Source organism: Microtus oregoni, unplaced genomic scaffold (assembly GCF_018167655.1).
Source record: "Microtus oregoni isolate MIOR12 unplaced genomic scaffold, Mior012 000020F_ref0000438, whole genome shotgun sequence".
Lineage (NCBI taxonomy): Eukaryota > Metazoa > Chordata > Mammalia > Rodentia > Cricetidae > Microtus > Microtus oregoni.
Window position 1 is genome coordinate 4,545,091 of NW_024543079.1, and position 23,457 is coordinate 4,568,547.

General features: G+C 51.7%; 2 protein-coding genes across 5 annotated transcripts in view; both read left to right on the forward strand.

The window, feature by feature from the left end:
• The first annotated feature begins 500 nt into the window (after positions 1-500).
• On the forward strand, positions 501-11,303 carry Tp53rk (TP53 regulating kinase). Of its 3 annotated transcripts, none has more exons than XM_041670579.1 (3): positions 501-842; positions 2,317-2,822; positions 11,149-11,303. In XM_041670579.1, the coding sequence occupies exons 1-2, from the start codon at positions 581-583 to the stop codon at positions 2,793-2,795; spliced, it is 741 nt and encodes a 246-aa protein (XP_041526513.1). In that variant the 5' UTR covers positions 501-580; the 3' UTR covers positions 2,796-2,822; positions 11,149-11,303. The 3 variants fall into 3 exon arrangements, with proteins under 3 accessions (XP_041526513.1, XP_041526512.1, XP_041526511.1); XM_041670578.1 differs by lacking the exon at positions 11,149-11,303 and adding an exon at positions 8,292-10,992; XM_041670577.1 differs by lacking the exon at positions 11,149-11,303 and having other exon boundaries at positions 2,317-3,015.
• Positions 11,304-17,419: 6,116 nt separating this feature from the next.
• Positions 17,420-23,457, forward strand: part of Slc13a3 (solute carrier family 13 member 3) — a 60,506-nt gene continuing 54,468 nt past the window's right edge. For both annotated transcript variants that reach the window (XM_041670025.1, XM_041670026.1), the window contains exon 1: positions 17,420-17,547. In XM_041670025.1, the coding sequence (XP_041525959.1) occupies positions 17,437-17,547 (111 nt within the window). In that variant the 5' untranslated portion in view covers positions 17,420-17,436. The remainder of the gene's footprint in view (positions 17,548-23,457) is intronic.

Below are 23,457 nucleotides of genomic sequence, written 5' to 3' on the forward strand. Positions count from 1 at the left end.
TAGATTGAGATGGGAAGATCATGATTTCGAAGCTAACCTGAGCTACACAGTCTCAAAAACGAAGAAAAAGGAAAGGAGAAGAGCGGAAAAAGGAAAGGAATGGAAAGTAAAGGGAAAGGAAGGGACGGAGAGGAAAAGAATGAACGGAGGGGAAGAGAGGGAGGAGAAGGAGAGGGGAGAGGAAGGAAAGAGAGGAGAGGAAAGAAACGGAAAGGAAAGAAAAGGAACGGAAAGGAAAGAACCCGTAGAAAGGAGCAGAGCGTCCCCAAAAGACTTTTCTCAAAAGAGCCTCCAACTTGGAGACAGCTCCCAAAGTCTGAGCATCACCAAGGGGCTTTCGGAGAAAGCCGAAGAGTGAGCAGCTGTTGCCCGAAATTTGCCGAGTGATAACGGAGATAGACGAAGGGCTTCGGGAAGGGCCAAGGGGCGCGTCCGGAAAGCCAGAGCTCCGAAAGGTCGCTAGGCGGCAGTACTCCGGCAGGGCGGAAGTGGAACGGAGGCAGTGTCGTGCGGCGGAAGAGGCCCGAGGATTTCCGAGGTGAGCGGAAGCGGCCCTGCCGGAGTCGGACGAGCCCGAGGCATGGCGGAGACGTCCTCAGAGCAGGAGGCGGAGGCCGAGGCGCTGGCCGCGGCGCGGGAGCGGAGCCGGCTCTTCTTGAGCGGCCTGGAGCTGGTGCAGCAGGGCGCCGAAGCGCGCGTCTTCCGCGGCCGCTTTCAGGGCCGCGCGGCCGTGGTGAAGTATCGCTTCCCCAAGAGCTACCGGCACCCGGCGCTGGAGGCGCGGCTCGGCCGGCGGAGGACTGTGCAGGAGGCGCGGGCGCTGCTCCGCTGCCGTCGCGCGGGTGAGGCGGACGGGACGGGGGTGGACGGGGCTCCGAGGCCCGGGAGATGGGGCGGACGGGATGGGACGGGACATAATAGGGCTCCGAGACCCGGGAGACGGGACCAGAGAAGTGTTTAAGAAGTCCCGGCGTCGCACGGGATGCATTTCCGTTTGGTTTGTTGCTCGGCAACTGTCCCTCTACGTGTCTTTTAGCCTCAGTTTCCCCGTTTCTGCCGTTTCTGCTCACTGTCCTCCCCCCTCCATTTGGTAGTTTTAAGCAGCAGGTGCCTTACCAGGCGGGTGTCCGAAGCCAGAAGCCAGGCTCGCCGATTCAGACTCTTAAGCGCTGCTTCCCGCATGGCCCTCCAGCAAGTCGTTTAGCACAGCGCTCCTCAGTTTCCTTGCGTGTAATGGGAATCTCAGGGATGTTGTGACCATTAGAGAAGGTCTATGTGTCATATGTTTGAATGCTCATAAAGCATTCAGTAAACGTCTGATTTCATGAAAGGATTCCTTTTTCGTCTTTAAAAGTACCATTTATACTTCCACCAACAGAACTGTCCTCCAGAGAAACTGAGGCACAAAGGGAAAGTGCCCGAGTTTCCACAGCCACCACGCGGGCTGTCTGTGGTTCCGAAGCACTGACCTTTTTTGCTTTTATACTTACAGATATTTAGGCATTTACTCGGCACAAGGGCACTGATAGGTGCGGGGGCCACCTGGGAAAACTCAACAGTGAACAGGCCGGTATTTTCTTGTCCTAGCAGACTTAATGGAGCTCTAAAGTAGTGTTCATACATTTGGTTTTACCCTCTTTTATAAGTTATCAGACAAGGATGGTTGCTACCTTCATCTTTATTGATAGGTCTCCAGTTTCTAGGAAAGTGTCCCTGACGAGGACGAGGTTGGCATTCAGGAGAGACTCCTGGAGTTAATTGGAGCTATTGTTACTGCATTAACGGTATCGGAGACCGAGATATAGAGAAGCTAATGGAACCTTGAGGTTTCACCACTAATAAGGAGGGAACTGGGATTTGAACCTGCCTGTCCTTGGAAAAAGATGGGTCTGTAAAATGACATGTTGCTTAGCCTCCTGCTAGTCAGGTAGCCCTCAGACTGGAGGATGCGAGGATGCTTTCCCTTCTGGATTCTTGTTTCCTTGGTTTTTTTTTTTAAGGGAGTAGCAATGAATTCCAGTCCTAAGGTGACTTTGAGAAAGAGGAACAAGAATTCCAGTCCCAAGGTGACTTTGAGAAAGAGGAACAAGCTTTGACACTTGCTGGTGCACCCTGGGCTGGGCCTTAGACCTGTGGGACCTGAGCAGGGTTTGGGCAGGGCTTGGGCAAGCTTCTGGGTAAGTTCTATCATTCCCACCATATTCCTCAGCCCTGCTCCAGAGTAAGTAGATTTAGACTGAAAAGCTGGCCCTACCTGTGCAGGTGACGCCTCCTTCATACAGAACGCACTCACTAGCACCTGTGTGTCCACTGCAGGTATAGCTGCCCCGGTTGTCTTCTTCGTGGACTATGCTTCTAACTGCTTATATATGGAAGAAATCGAAGACTCAGTGACTGTTCGAGATTATATCCAATCTACTATGGAGACCGAAAAAGACCCCCAGTGCCTCCTGGGCTTGGCCAGGAGAATCGGGCAGGTTCTGGCTAGAATGCATGACGAAGACCTCATTCATGGGGACCTCACCACCTCCAACATGCTCCTGAGGCGGCCCCTGGAGCAGCTGCACATCGTGCTCATCGACTTCGGGCTGAGTTTTGTTTCGGGACTGCCGGAAGATAAAGGCGTCGACCTTTATGTCCTGGAGAAGGCCTTCCTCAGCACCCACCCCCACACCGAGACGGTGTTTGAAGCCTTTCTCAAGAGCTATGGTACTTCATCCAAAAAGTCCGGTCCAGTGCTGAAGAAGTTAGATGAAGTGCGCCTGAGAGGGAGAAAGCGGTCCATGGTCGGATAGCAGAGTTGCTATAATAACTGTCTCCCGGTGAGAATGCTGTGGGCTCGGCAGTGGGGTTGTTGTTAAGTAGCCTGCGATTGTGCCTTGCCACCGTCACCTGCGGTTCACTGTTCTCAGGAGCTTAATGTGCACAAGGCCTGGTCTAGGCAGAACTGGGTGTGTAACTCAGGCTGGCATCACACTTGCTGTGTATGATGAGGATAAAACCTTGAACTCCTGATCTCCTGCATCCGTTGGAGTAGAGGTGTGTGCTGTCTGTCAGTGCTGTTTTATCAATGCCCAGGGCCTCACACATGCTAGGCAGGTGCTCTACCAACTGAGCTGCATCCCCAGCCCAACCCTGAGTGTTTCAGATCAAATCAAATAGGCTTTCTCCCAAACAGTGGCTTGTGGACCTCATGCATTCCAGGTGGCATTGATTTGAGAACAGTACTATAGTCCTGGAGAGATAAAGGCGGGGATATGTTTCTCTCTCTTCCCTCTAACCTGCTGGGATTTGGGTGTGTGTACGAAGACTGCTTCAAGCCAGTTTAGTGGGATATAACTATCACTTTGAGAGAGCACAGTAGACTGACTGGGATACAGTGGACTGCTTTCCGAAGTGTTTTAGGTGTGTATTTTTACATGGGTGTATTTGGAGTTTATTATAAAAGGTGTTTTTGAGGCACTGGAGAGGTGGCCTTGTGGTGCTTGCTCTTCCAAAGGATTCTAGTCCAGGACTCAGGCTTCAAGGGACCCAGTGGCTCTACCTCCTCAGGTACCTCTACTTACATGCATATGCCCCTCTTCTCATAATTAAATATAGTATGGATAAATTCTTGAATTATTTTTGAGAGTCACAATAAAGATGCAGAAATAGCATTCTGAATTTTACTTTTCTAGACAAGCAGGCTTATGGCTTTCGGATGACTAGAACACAGCAGCATATAGGTTTTTACCGTTCCAGTGTCCATAGGTCTTGAAGCTCATGGGGTAGAGAAGGGAGTTGGTGTATCTCAAGCGGTGGGAAGGCAGAACAAAGATGAAGTGCCTTGCGATGAAGTTGGCAAGCCGGGTTTCCAGTCTGAAGACTTGAGTCCTCACAGCTGCTCCTTCTGCCTGAGTTCCAGCATATGACAGCCAGGAGAGGATGCAATGGCCCCTCCTGGGTAGCTTTGCTCACTGCATGGCATGTTCTGTGCGAGGAGTTTTCGTAGTCAGCTCTCAGGATGTTGTCACTGTAGATGGGTGGTGGGCTGGACAGAGGTTGCTAGCCCAGCACAGGAAGCAAGAGGCATTCTCACCAACGTTCTTTGACTGCGGTTTAGGGTTTGGTTTTTGTTTTGTTTTGTTTTTATTTTTGTTTCTGTGAGATAAGTATCTCGCAGGAGGCAGCAGGCTCAGAGGAATGAAGCTGGGCTTAAAGTCACTGAGTATCTGGGTGGGGAAGTCCAGCAGGACAACAGCACTTGTCCAACCCTGAGGACCCTGGTCAACACTCCTCTAGGTAACTGCTCGTGGAACTGTCCTTGGGTCCATGAGCGGCTACTAATGTAAAACTTGGCATGGTGGTGCCTCCTGAAGAGTCTGCTGGTGAATGCGATGAGTGGGCCATGCTGCAGTGTTACTGGCCCTGCTGTGGGGGTGGGGTGTGAGCTGTAACTCCAATGTTAATACAGGCCCCAGTCAGACTTTTCCAAAAGCAGGCAGCTATGAGCTGCCATAAGCCATACCGTATCAATTTGTTTTGTTTTGAGACAGTTCTTCTATGTAGTCCTGGAACTCATTCTGTAGATCAGGCTGGCTTCAAACTCAGAGATCCACCTGCTTCTGCCTCTCAAGTGCTGGGATTAAAGGTGTGCACCACCACCCTGGGCTCCCAACATGATTTTAAAACTTAAATTGTCTGCCTTGGCTATTGAACTTTCAACACTTCAACTTTGCACCCAGGCAAGCACCTCACTGCCTTCCTACTCAGGGCGCTGCTGCTACCCAGCCCTGATGGGCAAGCCCTTACTAGCAGCCCCTCATCTGCCTTCTGATTCAGGGCAGTTTTGTCTTGTGCCACCAGAGGTCGCATGCTATCGTCACTCTGGAACAGGCAGAGATGAAGAAAAGTTTCCCTCGCCCTCTCTCCCCTCCTCTCTTCTAACACCCTCCTCATTCCCCCACCCTCCGCTTGCCATTGTTCCCTCCCCTCTTGTGAACCTGCCCATCAGCTCACCTCAGGTCTCAGCTGAGCAGACACCTCTTCTGGTCATCCGCACTGGCAGCCACTTCAGTGGCTCTTCCTGTTCCAACTTCTCTTCCATCCTCCTCTTCATGTGATCCTCACCTAGGTGTTGGGTGAAGACTTTGGCTGGACTGTGGGGCAGCCCCAGTGATGGGGAAGTCCCACTGATGGCCCTGAGGTTCCTGGTCCTTGCTGAACACCAGGACTTCCTCAAGGGGCTTCCTGCTCCTGCCTGGCCCTGTGTCCCTTCACACTCAGCAGGGAGATGAACACTTTTTGAAAAACTTAACAATTTACATTGGGGGCGGGGTGTACTGTACCACTGCATGAGGAGGTCGGGACACGTGAGAGCCCCACTTCCGCCATGTCAGTCCTGGCCAATTGAGCTCGGGTTTTCAGGCTTGGCAGCAGGTGCATTTGCCTGCCGAACTATCTTGCTGGACCCTTTCAATCCAGCTACGCTGCCCCAATGATAGGAAGTTTGTGGGCTGCCCATCCGTGTCTCCTTGCTTGTAGCTGCAGGCCTGGACCCCCTCCTGTGCCTCTGAGCCCTAGTGCTTTCTGGAGAGAGGACCAGCAGCTGGGCCTGTGTGTGGTGCTTGTCTGAGTCTCCCTGAGCAGGAGGGAACAGGAAAGGGCTGGGGGAGGTGAGCCAGGAGGGGGAACAGCAACACCCACAGCCAGATGGCCTTCAGAGATGTGGGAAGATGGGACGGATGGCCAGCCCTTTATCATCCCACAGTAGAGACTTCAGTGGGCTTCCCTCGGGCGAAGCAAGAGCCTGAGCCAGTCTCCCGTTGGTACACAGGAGACCTACACCCCAAGGCTTGATAGTCAGAGGCTGATTGCTGTCCCCACCTGAAACCTCAGTCCTTCCTTAAGAGAAACTGAGAAACTGACACAAACAGATGTCACCATTCACATGGGACATGGCCACAATGAGCAAGCACTGTCATGAAGCCACTCAGGTGGTGACGTTCACAGACTGAGGACGTGTCCTGGCAGTCCACTGTGAACTGAGTAGCTAGGCCTGAGGACGGGCCAAAGCAGCCCACTGTAAACCAAGTAGCCAGGCCAGTTCCTGCTTCCCTCGCTGAAGAATCTGTTTTTCTAACAAGCTGAGAAGCAAAGGGATGCCAAGAGGAAAGCTGAAATGCATGCTGGGAGGGCAGGAGACAGCCTCTTCCAGATGAAGGAGTTGAGTCAGCTTTCCCCAGAGTTGTCAGACACCCTGGGCTTCCTATGGAGCCAACCCCAGTGGGCACTGCATAATGTACCTTTTGTCTGGCTAGTCTTTGATAGAGGGATGGCACATGGCCACTGGCTGGACAATGAGACACCAGGGCAGATCTGCAAAGGTGCCTCTGACAGGAGAGGATACGAGGGCTCTCCCCTGTCCAGACATAACCCCTCAGCATTTCCTGCTTTTAATTATTTTCTTTTCAGGGGCCAGGGTTTCTACTGTGTAGCTCTGGTAGTCCTGGTACTCACTCTGTAGACCAGACTGGCTTCAAACTCATAGAGATCCGCCTGCCTCTGCCTCCTGAGAGCTTCAATTAAAGATGTGCGCCACCATGCCCTGCAACACTTCCTGTTTTTAAAACGCGCTGGCTGGAGCTTCTATAGCCATGTTGAGAGTTTGAGGCCACAACACAGGTGGAGACTGAACCCGCCCTCTGCCATGGCTTCACCCCAGCCCCGTTCCCCATCTCACTGCTCATGGAAGTAAGCATCTCCTTATCACTCACATAAAGGCTGCTGTCATTTGGTTACCTGAAGTCCAAAGAATATGAACCCATGCAGAGAATTCCCGGGCCTGAGAAATCATGCTTGTCTCTAGCTCCTGCTGCCTTGCTTGGTTGTGTGGGACTTTGGGGAACATAGTCTCATCCATTTAGATAAAAGTCAGAGGCAAAGACCCTTTCTAGACATATTCTGGACTCAGAGCACAGCCTTGAACTCAAGGCCTGGCCGATCTCTGTTTCTAGCTGCCTCTGTGAGCTCTGAGAGTTCAGGTTTCCTTGGGCCTCAGTTTCCCCACCTGCGAAGTGAAGCAATTGGTGTGGGCCAGACATTGCTGCACCTGCAGGCTCCTGACTGGATCCACGCTGTCTTCATCTCAGAGACAAACAACGCTTCTGTGACAATGTCTTCAGCTCAGAGACAGCCAGACCAGCAGCTTAGGAAGGACAGTGACTTGGCTGCTCCTGGAGGGATGAGCAGGCTCTGTTTCCTTCACTTGGTAGCGGTTAATCGTAGACCACGCATGCTCTCTCTGTGTCTCTCTGCTACCAAAGACAGCTGCTGGTCTGGCTGTCTCTGAGCTGAAGATATTGTCACAGAAGCGTTGTTTGTCTCACTTTGTGAGAAAGTGAACAGGACCTACTGCTGCTTATTGGAGAGTGTCAAAGGTTGGTGATATGAGCCTTCCTCTCACACATCCACACACATCATCCACATTCAGACACATACATACATACACATTTGTATGTCTATATAAACGTATTATAACACATACACACATGCATGCATATAATACACATTCGCATATGTTAACATTACATACACATACAGTTAGACATATACATACACATCACACATATACATACACATATAAGTACACATCACACATATACTGTACACATACTTGAAAATACATCACATATATGTACAAATAAACTCATACCACACCCAAAACAGAGAGAGAGAGAGAGCGTGCGCACGCTCCATACACATATATAAGCCCCGCCTATCCACTGACTTCTCTGCTGGAGGCAAGGCTGAATGTAATCCTGGCCTGCGATTTGGAACAAAAAACAATGAGAATGCTGGGGTCTGATACGATCAAAGCCACTTGTGTGTAGCCTCCTCCTCTACCAGGAGCCAGAGTACAGCCCTCCCCATAGGAAGGAAAACCCCCAAGGATGAGCCGCTGGGCCCCCCGGCCACGAGGGGGGCTGCTAATCCCAGCCCCCACCTGAGGGCTCTGCTGCGACCTGCCTCAAAGCCAATATTGCTCTTGGAGCCTCTAAGCAGTGTCACACTGGGAGATGCTGACAGTGGCACAGGGAGAAGCAGGGAGGAGCAGTTGTCCTGGGAACGAAAGCTGGAGTGGCTGCCAAGGTCCCCTCCCTCCCTGCTTGGTTTCAAGCATTGAGCACTGTTGACTTGCTACACAGTGCCATGCTGGTCTCTTCTTTCTTTCCCCACTCCTCTCTCTTTTTGAGGCAGGGTCTCGCTATGTAGCCCAAACTAGCCTCACCCTTACGATTCTCCTGCCTCAGTTCTCCAGGTGCTGCCCTCCTACCTTGACATCATCTTCCCGCACGAAGTTCTTCAGCACTCTGGAACCCAGTTCCATGATGGCAGTCAGAATCCCGTCAGGGATCCCAAAGCCTTCCTCTCTCTGACATTGCCAACGTGGTATCACAACGGATGCCTGGAGTCAGATCTTCTAGTTTGCTTTGGGTGTCATAGCCCCCCCCCCCCCCGGGTCTGGCTCAAGAGGCCTCGGGACAGCGTGGCCAAGGGTGAACAACACAGTCCTGAGTCACAACCGGCATCTCTGAGCTCCACTCTCTTGCTCTGTGAGGAGGGCAATTGAAGCCACCTGGGAGGCCATGGACACGTGAAGGGAGAGGAGCCAGGCAGCACCAGCAGGGCCAGAGCTGGGAGGGCCTGACCTGTGTCCTGAGCACCCTAACTGGGAAGAAATAGGAGGCAAGAATTCTTCCTCTGTCACAGGCTGTCTCCCAATGTCCCTCAGCTGCAGGCTGGCTCTGGCTATCCATTGGCTGCAGACTGACTCTGGGTGTCCCTCAGCTGCAGGCCGGCCCTGGGTGTCCCTCAGCTGCAGGCTGGCCCTGGGTGTCCCTCAGCTGCAGGCTGGCCCTGGCTATCCATTGGCTGCCCGCTGGCCCTGGGTGTCCCTCAGCTCCTGGCTAGATCTGGAAATAGGCTCCTGTGCTCACCACGACGTAGTTATTGTCGCTACATCTGAGCCACAGGACAGCCCCTTCTGTTCTAAGGCCAGGCACCCCATTCTACGCTTTCAGCTTGGTCTGGAGCAGGGGAGCCCACTAGGGCTCCTTCTGATACTCCCTGGTCCCAGCTACGTGCACTTGGACCTTAGGGAGTGGGTCAGTTTGTATCCGCCCACCTGCCTCGGCCCGAAAGATCCAAAGGGCCCTTTGCAGGCCTGGCCTCCCCACGAGAGGTTGTCTGCTCCCTTTGATGATGCCGAACTGGGCTGACGGGTCATGGGAGGAGGTTTCGTCACAGCCTGGGACAGGTCCACTGGGAAGTCCCTTGTCCTGGGATTTACAGGAATGCTGTAGCTTGACAGGGTTGAGGGTGAGCCTGGGGCTTCTCATCCGGAGTCCTACCCACTCAAGGCTTCCCAGGCCTGCGAGTTCCAGGAGTCACTGGGACTGTGCTGTCTGTGCCCCCAGGTACTTACTTAGTCTCTTCCTGCAGATCACTTGGCATTATAGACTTAAGTAGATTTTATTTTAAAGGGGGCTTTGAAAAATCACGGGTGAAATAAATTTTTGAAAATTCACTCGCCCCAAGTCAAAGGTAGCTGTAAGAAGAAATGAACATCACCAGACAGTGGTGGCGCAGCTTTCAATCCCAGCACTGAGGAGGCAGAGACAGGGGTATCTCTGAGTTCGAGACCAGCCTGGTCTACAGAATGAGTTACAGGACAACCAGGGTTACACAGAGAAATAAGCAAACAAAGAATGAAAGAACGTACCACAGGGTCATGTGATTCTGGCAAGAGACCAAATTCTACAGCCCCAATCCAAGTCTGCCATTTCAGTTCTCAAGAGCCTGAGGCAGGAGGATTGCCGTAAGTTCAAGACCAACCTGATCTGCAAATCTGTCAGTGAAGTCAATGCCTATGTAAATTGGAAGAATGAATTTGTTCCCAGGCGCCCACATAAAAAGCCAAAAAGCCCTGCAATCCTGGTGCCAGGGAGGCAGAAACAGGAGGATCTTTGTGCCAGTCAGCCTGGCCTAATTGGTGAGCCTTGGGTCCCAGTGAGACATCAATCACAAAAACTAAAGAGTAATTGAGCAAGTTACCAATACCCAGTGTCAACCTCTGCCCTCCACACACGTGCACACACACCCATATGAGCATGTGTACACCCCCCCCATACACTTGGATACATGATGCTCAAAGCAGCACCATTCTGATCAGCCAAAAATCCAGATCATCCTAATGTATGCCATCGGATGAATGAGTGTTACATCACCAGTGAACTATCATTTAGCCATGAAGAGGAGCGAAGTGCATGCTAAGACGGGGTACACATGGAGAGTATGTTGAGGGGGAACACTAGTTGAGTGGGGACACTAGCTGTCCAGGCAGAGCTCTAGAGATGGGAAGTAGGCTCCCAGTTTCCAGAGGCTGGGGGATGACTGTTCGCAGTGTGGAACTTCATTGGGGGAGGGGGGGTGCGAGCATCTCTAAATCTCCCAGGAGTTCCCACATGCAAGCAAGGTTGGGGATCACAGTGTTGGACGTTTTTTCAAGGGTGCTGTGGTGGGGATCAGCTTGGAGGGTGAGCACACGCAACCTATTGAAGTTTACAATACCTGCCAAAACCTGGGGTGTAGAGACACGCACTGGCTGCAACGGCCCTGTCCCATGCTATCACTGACGTCAGTGACCTCACACCTAAGAAACACACACATAACTGTCCCTTGGTGTCTGTGGTTCTGGAACCATGATGGGTGGTTGACATGACATGGGGACATCATGAGCTTGTGAGTATAGAGGGCCAGCCACATTGGGTCATGGCTGTACAGGGCTCTGCATGTGAATTCAGGCTATACTACTGTGCTTTGAATCCCCATTTTGTGTTCTTGAATATGTTCTGTAAGCTCTTTGTATCAGTCTCCTCTGTAAAATGAGGCATCTGAGGATCAGTTTCAATGGCTTAATTGAATTTTCTATCCCACCAGCCAGCAAATAAACACGCAGAGACTTAATATTAATTATAAATGCTCAGCCAATACCTTAGGCTTATTACTAACTAGCTCTTACTACTTAACCCTTATTTTTTATTTACATTCTACAAGGTGGTTCAGTACATTTTCTCAGCGCTGCATGCTTATCTTGTTTCTCCTCAGATCTCGTGGCAACTCAACCCTTCTTATTCCCAGCATTATCTCAGTCTGGCTCTCCTGCCTAACGTCTTCCCTGCCTAGCTATTGGTCAGTTAGCTTTTTATTAAACCAATGGGAGCAACACATTTTCACAGTGTACAAAAGGATTATTCCACAAAAGAAAGCCAATGGGATTGAGCCAGACTCCACATAAGCACCCAAGGAGTGATGGTTCTTGGTATTCGTGAATAAGAAGGATTGAAATCAAGACCCAGGACATCACACAAATCAGAACCATCATTTAATCCCTGCCCAAGTTGCCTTTTGTTGCTTTGAATCACTCTGACCAAAAACAACTGAGGGGAGAGAAGAGTTTACTTCATCTCACACTCCCAGGTCACAGTCCATCACTGCAGGAAGGCACGTGAAGCAGAAACCACAGAAGAATGCTGCTCATTGGCTCATTTGCTCTCTGGCTCATGCATCTCAGGCTTTCTTATGCATCCCAGGACCACCTGCCTAGGGGATGGTGCTGCCTAAAGTGAACTGGGCCCTCCTCCATCAATTACTAATGAAGACAGACAGTCCCTCACAGATACACCCACAGGCCCCCCTCTATCAATTACTAATGAAGACAGTCCCTCACAGATACACCCACAGGCCAGTTATATCTGGGAAATCCCTCCATTGAAATTTCTTTCTTAGGTGACTCTAAGCTGTGTCAAGTTGACAGTTAAAACTGACTGACAATTCCCTCCAGAGCCTGAACTATAACTACATGTTTCCACAAAGCTAACTCTTCTATGAATCAAGTAAATACACAGAAGTCCCCTTGTGACATAACTCACGAGCACCCTGACACCATGGCCAGCACAAAGGAGTCAAGTTCATAAACTCTACTTTCTTCATTTTACTTTTTCTTTTTCACTTTTCTTTTTGGTGATGGTGGGATGTCCTATAGCCCAACCTAGCCTCAAGCTTACCCTGTAACTGAGGTTGGTCTTGAACTCCTGAGCCTCCTGCTTCCACCTCCCAAGTGCTGGGAGTTCAGGTGTGTGTGCACACAACAAGAAGCTTTATTTCCCGTTAGAACTGTGCCAGGCTTTAATTTATCCCTTCCCAGATTTATATATATATACACACATACTCATGGTGGGTTGGGGAGATGGCTTGGTTGGTAAGGTGCTTGCTATGAAAACACAAAGGACCTGAGTTTGAATCCAGCTCCAGCAAGGCAAAGGCCGAGGTGAATCTCTCAAACTCGCCAGCAGCAACCCATTTGATGAACTGCAGGCTGAAAGCAATTGAGGAAGACACCAATGCCAACCTCTGGTCTTTACATATAAATGCATGCTCAAGCACCTCCATGCAACCACCTCCATGAACATATACATACAACATACACACACACACACACACACACACACACACACCACACCAGACCCACAGATCCCACACCACCAGGTCGGGCCTAGCCCCATACTCCCATGTCATTCAAGCTCGAGCAACAAAATACCCTCCTTTCTCACTCCTGAGACAGGGCTTCTTAGGTAGACCAGGCTGGCCTTGAACTTCCATCCTCTCCATCAGCCTCACAAGTTCTGGGGCCCCGAGCACACACCTCCACACCTAGCTGCCATGTGAGATGCTCCAAAGTCCCTACAGTCTACGCAGCCATATCGAAAGTGCTGCACTTCTGGTTGGTCCAGGACGTTAACAAGAGAGCACGCAGGATCTGGAGAGACGGCTTAGCCCTTGAAAGCTAAGGCTCACAACTGGGAGAGTCTGCTTCAACTCCACCCTTCCCACCCAACCAAGAAAGAGGCTTTCTAGGCTGCAAAAGAACCATTGGAAACAGTTCGTACAGAGCCGAGGACATGAAGAAGCCTAACAGAAATAGTGTTTTGCACATGGATGTGTGTGTGTGTGTGTGTGTGGTTCATGTGCATGTGTATATGCATGTTAACACGTGTAAAAGCATATGTATGAGTGTATGTGCACGTATTTGTGTGCATGTGTGTGGAGGCCTGAGGTTGACACTGAGAGGCTTCCCCACCACTCTCCACCTTGTTCACCGAGGCAGAGTCTCTCACTTGACCTCAGAGTTCACCCATATGGTCAGTCTTACTCTGGGTACCCCCTGTCTCCACCTTCTGAGCCGTCACGCCCATCTGGTATTTACATGGGTTCTGGGGATCTGAATTCTGGTCCGCAAGTTTGCATAGCAAATGCTTTATCCACTGAGCCAGCCACCTAAGGAATTGCATGTTAGCAGAAATGACAAGATCATTTCTCATCACAGAGAAAAGCCCCAGCTACTCTTGTTCCAGATCAGCTGCCCAAGAGCAGGAACCTCGTCTTAGGCAGCCAAGGAGCCAGCCATGTGCCCCACAGCCAGACTGGCACGGACAAAAGCTCCTTACAAAGGAGTTCTACTGCCCGGAATTGTAGGGTTCACCATGCACAATGACAAGACACCAAAGGGAAGGGTTGGAGTGAGTGAGGATCGCTGGGGGAAAAGGGGCTTCCCTCAAAAGCAAGACACTACAGGAGTTTGGGCAAGGAGACCAGAGAACCAATGGCAAGGCCGAAGTGCTCCACGTCCACCTTGTTTTAACTTCAGCACAGTGGCTGTTTCAGCCTGTAATGGCAACACCTCAGTTACCAGGCTGCGCCAGTTACCCCAGCCATTCGGGTGCAGCCTGGTGGGAATCCTGTTCCCGCAGGCACCGACTCTGTTGCTGCCACTAAAGGTGTCTTAAACTAAACCTATCCTTCTGTTTATAAATAAGACTTTCAAGATTCAAAGGTTGGAGTAAACACCTGCTAACTCAGAGAGACCGGGTCACAGTTAGCTAGCCTTTTTTCTTTGCTGGCATCTCTGAAAGACCACTGCTTTGGCTTCGCCAAGCCAGAAAAAGCCAGATGTCCCTCCAAACATCACCCTGCTTCTTTCCATGTCTCTCTGTCTCTCCCGGATGCCCTCTGAGGCTCGATGATTACTTTCTGTCAACTAGTTGCTAACGCAGCATCCACGGTTAGTTTGTTTAATTAATACAAATGCGAACTTGGGGTTCACAGTATGATTGAATATCCCCCAACATCGCCTACAACACATGAAGACTGGGACAGAGGAACTAAGAGGTGTCCTTGCTCCCACCAACTGCGGCTACCAGCAACTGAGTAAAGTGTGGGGTATCCCAGAAACGGCCATGCACGGTGTTTCAGGCCTTCAAAAATGCACGAGTTACACCCTGCCACCATCGGATAAATGACAGTAATACTTGCTAGAAGATTCTTCCAGTGCCAGGATGTGAGGTGGCCTTGGTGGGAACAGGCGACCCCCCAACAGCCATAAAAACCCATGGCATCTGGGTGGTGGCGGCACACGCCTTTAATCCCAGCACTCAGGAGGCAGAGGCAGGCAGATCTCTGAGTTTTAGGCCAGCCTGGTCTACAGAGTGAGTTCCAAGACAGCCAAGACTACACAGAGAAACCCTGTCTTGCAAAACCAAAACAAACAAACAAACAAACCAAAAATAAAACAAATGTACGGCAACTCAGTCTTAGAGGAGGGAGACGCCTCCTGCCATCCCTAATACAGATGCTGGGAGCCGAGGCAGAGCCCTGGCTTCCCCTGGGCTCAGGTCCCATCCTGCTGCAGGAAGAGTCCAGCTCCTTCCTTGGAGCATTTGAAACCAGAGGCAATTGGGGCTACACAGAGGCTGAGGCCTGCCTCAGCTGGGGCCTGTGAAGACCAAGCTCCCCTTCTAAACGGAAATGGGATGGACGCCTTTCTCTGCTGACCCTTCACACAGAGTGTCCACAGTGCGTTTGAAGATTAACGAACAGAATGAGACGGGGGGACACGGGAGAGCTCGCTCTGTTAGCGATAGTGCTCACTGCTCTGGCGGAGGATCAGAGTTCAGGCCTCAGCACATACGTCAGGCGACTCATGACCAAACTACTGTTCCAGGGAATTGGACGCCCTCTTCTGGCCTCCGTGGACACTCAGGTGGCGGACACTTACACAGGCCCAGGAATAAAATTAAATGTTTAAAAAAATGTGAAAATGTGAATGTCAACAGAATAGAAAGATCTGAGGTTGGCTTGGGTCCTTAAAATCTGGGATTTAAAACTTGAACAAAAAAAATGGATTCTTTTTAACATTCATAAACAAAGGGGGCAGTTCCCTTGAGGAGAAACTGCGACAAGCTAATGAAGAAGAAGATGCCAGGATCAAATGCATGACCCTGAGTACAACGACTGAGCCCTGCACACATGGATACAATGAAGGACAAGTCAGGAAAACCAAAGACAGGATATTTAGGGTCCTCAGACTGGAGCACGCAGAGGGAAAAAGGCAGGAAAATGTGGAAGAATCTGAAATTCGCACACTGACACCAAGCACTCTAAGGGTTAGCAGGACAGGAGAAGGCGTGGGGAGAAGGAAACATTTGAGGGGAGAATGCCTGGGTCCATGTCACAGCTGGAGAAGACATGTCTCCGCAGGGCCCAGAACCTCAGTGGACTCCGAAGAAACAGACACAAAGGAACCCTGGACCAAACTCAAACCAAGGCCACGACACCAAGAGATCTTCCCAGACGGTCAGAGTTAAAATGGACACCATCAGCAGGGGACGGGGATTAAAAACTGGCTAAGTTGTTACTGGAACCATGGGAGATACGAGCACAAGACCCTCCCTTCCCATTTCTCTCTCTTGTGCATTTTTTTATTTTATTACTAGAGAGAGGGGAGAGGGAGAGAGAGAGAGAGAGAGAGAGAGAGAGAGAAAGAAAGAGATGGGCTACCACTTGTGTGTGGAAGCTCAGAGAGCAACTTGAGGGAGTCATTGTTCTCCTTCTATTGTGTGGGTCCCAGGGATAAAACCACTTAGCTCACCAGGTTTGGCGATGCCTTTACCTGCTGAATTATCTTACGTATTTTTAAGCTCTGCGTGTGTGCGTGTGAGAGTGTGTACATGGGTGAACCCCAGCATGTGTGCCATCAGAAGTCAGCATTGGTGTTCCTTGTCACCTTCTACCTTGTCTGAGAGAATATTAAACTAATGTGGCTATGTTGAAGTCAGCGATGTTAATACGATCTTGGGTTTTCTAAGTCTGAAGCTGAGACCAAGATCACAGCTCTGGCCTGATTCTTAACGCATGCAGAGCAGTGGCAGTGTTGGAAACAGGAGATGAATAAGGTTTTCATATTTTACAGGAACTGGTAAAATGATGATGCCTATAGACTATAAACTGTATATTCAATGCTGTTCAATACCCCACCCCCCAAAAAAAGCCCACAAAAAATGACAAAAAGCAAGAAACTTCCCAACAAGGCCCTTTCTCTACAGAAGCCCAGAGCCCAGCATTGAGGACAAGGCACCCATCGACACTAGCCACTGGGGAAACATGTCACACCACTAAGGAGGTGTGGGGACCTGCTCAGTGAAGAGCGCAGAGTCAGGCCTCACGCCTTTTGCATTGCATGTGCAAGGCCCTGGTCCCTTCCCAGCACCTCGGGAACCGGTAGAGTCCCGATGATCCGAAGCTGCACACACAGCATTCCCCTAGAAGCGGCCCCAGGAGCTGCTGGCGGGATGTAAAGTGCAGAGTCGGAGGAAAGATTCCCCATTTTCTTAAAATAGTAGAGGCTGGATCTTAAGCTGACCCAGCAGCTGCCCTTCTGGGACTCCGACAGATAACTACACTCCATGCGTGACCCGCGGTGTTGGCAAGCTTCTATAGTGCCAACACTCAGAAAGTGGAGGCAGGAGGATGGGAGTTAAAGGTCATCCTCAGTTGCATAGGGAGATAAAGGCCAGCCTGGGCTAAATGAGAGCCTGTCTCAAAATCACACAACCATCAGTTTGTAGCAGCTGCCACTGCAAAGCGAAGACTCCCACCCACAGGTGACTGTGCCCTTTGCACGAAGCACTATCTCATTTAAACTCCCCACCGACCTCCAAGTCTGGAAGAGGCTGCAAGCCCGGTCACTCGAGGCCATTTGTGGGTCACAGCAGCGTGGTCTGTCCCGTAGGGTCTGAACTGGGGTGACAGTGCTGAGGCCTTCAGCCCTACCTGGTCTTCGCCCCATTTCCCACCTGAGTCCAGAGCGCCTAGCGTGGGGCGGGGTCTGCGGGGTGGGGGCTCTGGGGCCCCTTCCCTGCTCCTTGTCCCCCGACTCTTTGCCGCCCAGGAGGCGCGGCCGGGGCGGTTCCGCGTGGCTCCTCCCCGCCCCTAGGGGTTTTAGGTCCCTGCCTGCCGCTGAGGGGCAGTCGGGCCGCCCGGTCTCCGGCGATCGCGCGGATGGCGGCGCTGGCGGCGCTGGCCAAGAAGGTGTGGAGCGCACGGCGCCTGCTGGTGCTGCTGCTGGTGCCGCTGGCTCTGCTGCCCGTGCTCTTCGCCCTGCCGCCCAAGGTACGGTGGCCCCGGGCCGAGACCCTCCCCGCTTGAGCCTGCCTTCCACTAGGAACACCAGCTCCTCTTCTCCCTTCCTTGCCTTTCTGGACGCTCCGACTCTTCCCCACTTCTAAAGGAATTCTAGATTTTGAGTTCTAACCGCTTGCTTGCTGCTACTGGGGCATCTCCTTTCACAGTGACAAATGTGTGACCGGCCGCCAGTCACTTAACCTCTCTGAACTTTGGTTTGCTTACCTCTATCTAAAAAGGGGATGCGATAACGCAACACGGTGAATTTGAAGGAATCAGTGTACGTCGGTGTCTTAGAACTAGCCCGGTATGTAGTAAGCGCCTAATGCATGCCAGCTGCTTTTGCTTTGTACCAAGTTACTCAATGGTTGGAGACCAACACCTTCCTGAGCGCTTCCTAAAGAAGACACCACCTGACCTGCGTCACCTCTGAAAAGTCTCTACAAAGGCCCAGCTCGAGCTAGGACTGCTAAGGCTGGAGACAGCAACACTCTCAGAGTGCCTTCGAGTGAGGACCCGAGTGCCGAGAACCCAGGGAGGGCTGGGGTGAGCTCAGGGCTCACACCAGTTCGTAGGGGCTCCGGCACCAGTACCCAGAGGGTGCGAGATCCCATCACACTTAGCCTATTCTAGAAGGTTCATGGCCACGTCAATAAATTAGTCAATGTTCACAAAATAAAGGATAGCTGAAGGTGTCATTTAAAATATGACACCCAAGAGTAAGCAGCTAGGCCCCAGCAGCAACCTGCAGAAGGCCTCCATCATGCCTGACAAGAAACGGTGACTCTAGATTATTGTTCTAGTGAGTTCTTTGGTGCTCACTTCTCCAGCCTATCAGACCCTGTTGACTTTGAAGAGAGCAAATAAATAACCGCAGAAGGAGTATGTCACCCTTGCCAAGACCAACGGGGCCCTGGGCGAATCGCTGGCCTGGGGGCGCCCCAGCCTCCTTCCTTCTCTGGCTCTCACTATTCTTAGCTTTAAAATGGGATGATCAGAGGCTGGTAGAGGCTGGTGCAACTGGCTCGCGAAAAGGTGGAAGGTCAAGCCGGGATGCTGGTCCTAGGGGCCAGCAGAGGTCTGGATAAAGGCGGTGGCCATATAGGAGCAGTATTCCTGAGTGGTCCCATGGTTGCTGTGTGCCCTGCCCCAGAGGCAAAACTGTAAACCCAGGAGCGGGTCCACCAGCACCGGTCTCTGAGGAGGTCTCACCAAGAGAAAGGGCATTCCTACCCTGGCTTTAAGTGAGTGGGACAGCCACAGCTGCCTGACCTTGTGTTGGATTTGTGGGCAGCAGGAAGTATGGCAGGCTGGGCAGCCTGATGAGGAAGGGTCTCGGGCCAGGCTCTGCAGCTGTCTCCTGTACTGTCCACTCAACCAGGGAGGTGACTGGGTTTGCCTTCATCCTTGACAAGCAGGGACGTGAAAACTCAGCAAGGCTGGTAACCTGCTGAAATCTCAAACTTAGTGAAAACATCGTGATATATGTGTATATATAAATACGTATATATAAAAATATGTATATATATATATTTATACGTATGTATTTGGTAACCCAATGGTGGGTTCTCAAGCATTCGTAGATGACACCGTGTGGCAGTGTGAGAAGGTGGGGTTGTGCACCCTGTACTGATACCTTCGCTATCAAACAAAGACCTTGGTGGTAAGACTCCCTGGTGAGAATTCTTTATGTGATCCTAGATGTCACTGCCTCCTAGTGACTGACAGGCAGGTCCTCCTCTTGGGAGGCAAGTGGGTCAGTTTGGGTGAGAAGGCTTGGCCCTTGTGCACTCAGAATGATTTAGATAGTTCTCCTCGAGTTCCTGGCTGGTAGGAGCTGGCCTGTTCTATTCTTTGTGTGACATGAAATGTGATTCCATGGAGGGCCTTTCTTTTTATTGCTCATTCTGGGTTCGTAGCTTGTAGGCCGTGTGGATATGACCTCTCTAAGGCTGGTGGGCCAATCTGAAAATGCTAATTGCAATTCGGAACATCTGTAGTGTCTGCCCCCTTTCCCTCGTCATCAGATGGCCTCCTGGAAGCCTCTGAGCCCAAGGCAAGCCAAGGTCACCACGTAGGTGGCACTGGAAATGCTTGAGTGTGGCAGAGAGGGGAAGAAACTCGGAGGGCCTGAGCATCTGCCATCTGGTGTGTCGTGGAATAGCAGGGCTTGCCCCAGTTCAGCCCTGGTTTCAACCTCTGTGATGCCTCTGGGCCACGTTTCTGATGTGTCGGGGTCACTGATCCAGATGGAACTGGTCCACTGTGGGAAGCTGGGGTCAGGAACAGAGAAGCTCCTGGCACTCTGTCTTATACTAGGACCTAAGGTCTGACCTGAGAGGAATGGAGCGAGCCAAGTTGAGATCTAGAATTCCCAGCAACTTGAGGCTCCTTTTCCATGACCCCTAGCAACTTCGGAAGCCAAGAGTCTGCCATGTTTTCCACAATGGCTGTCTCTGGAGGTGGAAGTGTACAGGTAGCCCCGGTTAGCTAGTGAGTGTGAACGGGACCATTACAATCTGCTTTGTGATCAACGCCAGCCCATCTACTTACCAGCCTGTCTTCCAGAGGGAAGAAAGTAGCTTCTTTCCTTCTGATCCCCATAAGGCTCAGACAGCTGCTGACCCTCTTGTCACTGTGACTGCTGCACCGGTGGGTGATGCTGAGGATGCTCTGAGGAAGGGTGGCTGAGATGTTCCAGGCGGGACAGCTACAGAATGTTGCACAGACGGGGCACTGAGCAAGCTGCAATCGAGGCTACATTGAGCCTTGGGGCACAGCTGGATCCCCCTGGGGAACACCCTTACACACACACACACTTTAAAATCTGCCTATCATAGGTGTCTCTGGAGAGGCTTGACCTGGGGTGGTCATCTATTTAGGGGGTGGTAGTTCATCTGCAAATTCAGAGATAGCCTTTCTTGTGTTTGGCTTATTCCTAATACCAGTGGGTGGCCATGGAAGGCTTTTCCTTCCCCGTTTGTGGGATTTTAAATCAGGACTGGATTCTCATCCCACAGACCCTGGCAAGTCCCTAGGTCCTCTGAGCCTCCCTTTCAACATGGCCACTTATCCTTTGGGCCCCTCTGAGAGACTCTGTTTCAAGGAGGTGGCCAGCCTTCCTGAGGATGACACCTAAGGTTGTCCTCTAGTCTCTAGGTGAGCACCTGCTTATACATGAACACACACACATGCACACAGACACACAGATACACAGACACACACGCACACAGACACACAGATACACACACACACATACACACACAGATACACAGACACACACGCACACAGACACACAGATACACACACACACACACACACACACACACACACACACCACGTTGAATCCCAGGAAGCTAGGAACAGGGTCTGACTTTGCCTCCAGCTGTAAATACCACCACAGCAGTCACCGGTCCCGCACGAATCTATTTACTTGATCGTGTTCCTCTTGTTTACTTATTAGAGGAACACAGTCCCACACTGCTCCCCACCCCTTTCTAGAAGACTTAAACACACCTACTTACAGAGGAGCCTTTGTGTAGGGTCCGTGTATGAAAATCCAAGATTGTGATGACTGAATGAACAGAGACAGCAACACACACGCAGACTCCAGCGCCTGGTGATGCTGGCCACACAATGCTTTCCTGAAGCCCAGGACCTGACAGGCAGGGTTCATTCATACTTAGGGTACCAAATCGTTAGCAAAGATGGCAGGGTAGAAGCCCAGACTTGGTTTCAGAAGTGACAGGAGGGAAGGAAGAGGAGGCACAGGGACAGTCTGCTGGCCTTCTGTATCCCATCTAGTCTTCTGTGCTGACCTTTTGTACTTCATCCGGTGGACTCGGCATGAGCTCCTGCCCCGCTGGGCGACTGTGAGAGTGTTTGGGGGCCCTGGCTGCTCACTGTCCTCCTACGAAAACACAGGGACCACCCACATGATGGTTGGTGGCTCTTAAGTTCAGGAAGTTTCTGAACAATGGTCACCAAAGATGGTGGGGCCCACAGCCCTTGTATGACGTGTGGGAGAGGGACTTCACGGAGGTGACCCACTGAAGGGGAGACCCTTCCTGTTATCTAGGTGAACCGTTATCACATGAGTTATATAGGAAGGACCAGGTGGTATTGGAGGTGGAAGGTGCCGTGATGACCTCAAAACTGGCTCTCACCCCAGGGTCTTTGCACCTGTTCCCTTCTATCTGAACCACTACTTCCTGAGGAGCCTTAGAGGTGGACACCCTCACTTCACCCCCCCTGGCTTGCCTCCTCCAAGGCCTTCACCACCCCCACCTGCAAGACCTGTCTAAAAGAGAAAACAAAAGAGCTGCACGCCTTGCTCTGTTCTCTGCCCCTTCCCCTCACCACCTTGATCGTTAGATGTATCTACTGGCATGCTGTCTACAATCCCCCCGGACAGGGTTCCCTGTCCCCGTCATCGCGGTGTCTTCAGTCCAGCATGGGGCGCGACGTGTAGTAGACACTCAGCAAATACGTGTTGCATAAGAGAGCAAAGGAATGCTGGTTACCAGCCAAGCCCTCGCGGTACACTTCTCACAAATCCTCCAGTGACCCTGGAGGAGCCCCTGAGCTCCTGTGGTCCTCCCTGCCCTCCCCTGCAGATTCTGGGGGCCTGGCTCTGTGAGTGCTGGCTGATGGCTGCCTTAGGGTGCTTCCCAGGCGGAGCCAAAGCGTTGTTTGTCCCCATGGTGCCGGGGTGGCAGGGACAAACAAAGAAGCTTTTACCTTGGGTCATCTGTCCCATCGATTGTTCCTGGCCTGGATGGAGTAGGAACAGGGTGGAGGAGGGCAGGACAATCCTGGGAGAGGCAGGGAAGAGGGCCTCCAGGACTCCAGGCAGTAGAGCAGCAGGAACTTTAGCAGAGGTCTTGAGTCACTTCCGGGTCCTGCCCTACACGGGGCTGTCGTCTACCTGCCACCTCCTCTCAAGGTGCCAGGATTTATCAGTGAGCTCCTAGACACAGGGGGACTGTCATGGAGGAAGAAGTGTGTCACACTCAAGGGTGCCTAGAAACAGGAGCAGGCCACCATGCCACCAAGGGAAACTGGGAAGCCCAGGGCCTACAGGAGTCAAAGAGAGGGAGGGAGAGAGGGAGGGAGGAGACTCTTCTATAGGAATGAAAGTTGAGGTAGGGCTGAGGCTGGGCTACAGATCAAGGCTGCCCACTGGGAGGGTCTCAGTGGGCTCTGGGACACAGGGTTGTCCCCAGATAGTGTCTGGCCCTGGACTGATCTGGGGAGGTGAAGAGCAGCCTGGAGCGTGAGTTGCTCTGATCAGGCAACTGGAGGGTGAGCTCTGCAGTGGTTCCTCTGCCGTGTGACCAATACTGCAGACTTCTTAGCTCTAGGAATCCATGCATTTTGGGTGGTGCATCCCCCCCTAGTGTCAGACCACCGGGAGTAGAAAAACGGGAGTAGAAACTCTCTCCTGCCCTCGCTTCTTTACCTACTATTATCCATCCAGACACTTGTGAGCCTGCCGGTTCTTCACACCTGCCCAGCTGTGCCTGCCTCAGGGCTTTTGCTCTTTCTTTGTCCTGGAACTCTCCTGCATCAATCTGTGCAGCCGGATGCCTCTGGTTATTGAGGTCTTAGGCCCAAGGACATCACTTCCAGGGAGTCCTCCTAGATGACCACTTTGAAAGATCTTGACCCACTCACCCCGCAGCCCCTGCAAAGCTACTCCGCTTCATTGTCTGCACGGAGTCGTGTACAGGTCCCTGGCTTTGTTCAGTGTCCTCTCGCCCTGGACTGCGGGCAGCAGCAGAGCAAAGCCCCATCTGCTATGGTTCCCTGTGGGTCCCTACGGTCTAGGACTTTGCCTGACACATGGAGGGCACTTGGCAACAGCAGAGAGGTCAAGCTTGGGTTTAAACACAGGTC